At 35.3% G+C, this 1,833-nt stretch overlaps 1 protein-coding gene across 1 annotated transcript; it reads right to left on the bottom strand.

The window, feature by feature from the left end:
* Nucleotides 1–208: 208 nt before the first annotated feature.
* Nucleotides 209–1,276, bottom strand: LOC129571554 (trypsin 3A1-like). Its single transcript, XM_055451362.1, has 2 exons — nucleotides 635–1,276; nucleotides 209–547 (listed from the first exon to the last, which is right to left on the bottom strand). The coding sequence occupies exons 1-2, from the start codon at nucleotides 1,109–1,111 to the stop codon at nucleotides 257–259; spliced, it is 768 nt and encodes a 255-aa protein (XP_055307337.1). The 5' UTR covers nucleotides 1,112–1,276; the 3' UTR covers nucleotides 209–256.
* Nucleotides 1,277–1,833: the final 557 nt, after the last annotated feature.

Raw genomic sequence — 1,833 nt, 5'->3', positions numbered from 1 at the left:
TTAAGAGCAATATCAACAAGACTGCTTTAGTTATTATATGACGACGAGAAGAGTTTGATGCAAGATGCATCGTCACAACTAAATATAAATGTTGATGAAATGAGTTCGAATGGAGCGAAAGAAAGAATGTGCGTATCAAGAGATACGCAATTTTATTCAAGAGTTCAAGACTCTCTGCTAAAATTAAAAGCACGCACAATTCAAAATGGATGGTTTTTTTTCAACTTTTTTATTCAAGAATTTCTTCGATTCCATTTCATGTCATGTGTTTCTTAATCCAACCTTCATAATAACTGCTGATACGTGTAAAACCTTCTGGTTTCTCGCTGCCAACGACTTGTGGATTCCACGAGATCAAACCAATCAATTTATTTTCATGTATCAATGGACCGCCTGCATCATTGTGTCCAATTCGTTGCTTGGGATTTCCCGAATAAGCACATAATGTGCTGTAATCATAAACTGGGGTCAGTTTGTTGACTTTGCTTCGGCATTCGGCATTTGTCATTGTCTTGACTTTGAGTGATTGTAATTTGGTGATGTTATCCTAAAAGAGTTTCATTTTTAATCGCTTCTCTATCTAATTTTTATTTTTCTTTATCAAAATTCTTCAAAAAAGGAGTGCTGGACTTACATAAACTCCTCCAAATCCAAGGGTGATGGCTTCAACTTGACCTTCAAAGAATGTGCCATTTATTGAAATTTGCTTGACACGTTCGTTGAACTTCAGCGGTTGGTCGAGTTCAATGAGGGCAATGTCGTAATTAAACGGAGCGGTGAATGCATCATAGTTTTCGTGCACCAAAATACGCTTGATTGCATGCACCGCAGCCGTTTCATCATTCTTTTTATTCGTACCCACCGTAATTCCGAACCAATTCACTTGCTGAGAATGGAAACATTGCGCAGCCGTCAATAAATACTTTTCCGAAATGATCACAGCACCGCACAGATGTTTATATTGATTTGTACCGCTCAATTCACGCAACGATGCTACGAAGGGAAATTGTTGGATTTGAACTTCCTGACCACCATTTATACGTGGAGTAAGCAGCACAGCGGCAGAAATTGAATCAAAAACTAAACCCAAAATGCACACCGAAACCAACATCTTGCTAAACTGAGTTATGAAACGAATAACTTAATGTTTTCAACTACGTTTCACATTGAGTAATACCAATCGAATTTCATGATTTTCGACGTTTCATTTGCTAGAAAATAAATTGAAACGTCTTATCGGAGAGATTGCGCAAACACTCGAAGACATTAAGTCATGGTTTAAATCTGTTTGTTATCGTTAACAATAACACGATGGACAAATTCAGACGAATTTGATAAAAGTAAAAAAAAAATCTGAGCTTTGATAAAACATCACAGAGTCCGATCAATTAATCAATAGACCAATTTTGCTACATGTGCGATAGCTCAAACTAAGTTTTTGTATTGAATAGAATTACTTGATTTTTCAATTGATAAAAATATTGATATCGTTTCATTGTAGAATGATAGCGATAACGATACCATCCGTGTAGTTTTTAAATGAATGGGCGCTGGTTGTGTGGTTGTATTGAATAATTATTATTGTTGATTCATCAATTGTCAGGCAAAATGGAAAAAATCAATGTCAATTTTTATGATCTCACGAAACTATTGCGTGACGACCGTCCAAAATTTCCATCCCAAAACAATAGCAAATTTTGTGATCTTCCAAAAATCTGAAGTTGGCCCTATTTATTCAATTATTTTTGCCGATGGATAAGATAGTGTGGAATAAGTCATTCAATCCAGTTCGAATGATTTGAAATGAATTTTAAAAATATTTCACAAATCAAT

The sequence above is a fragment of the Sitodiplosis mosellana genome, unplaced genomic scaffold (genome assembly GCF_009176505.1).
Source record: "Sitodiplosis mosellana isolate CC-2019 unplaced genomic scaffold, AAFC_SMos_1.0 Smas_scaffold_2777, whole genome shotgun sequence".
NCBI lineage: Eukaryota > Metazoa > Arthropoda > Insecta > Diptera > Cecidomyiidae > Sitodiplosis > Sitodiplosis mosellana.
This window is presented reverse-complemented; position numbering and strand designations above follow the sequence as displayed.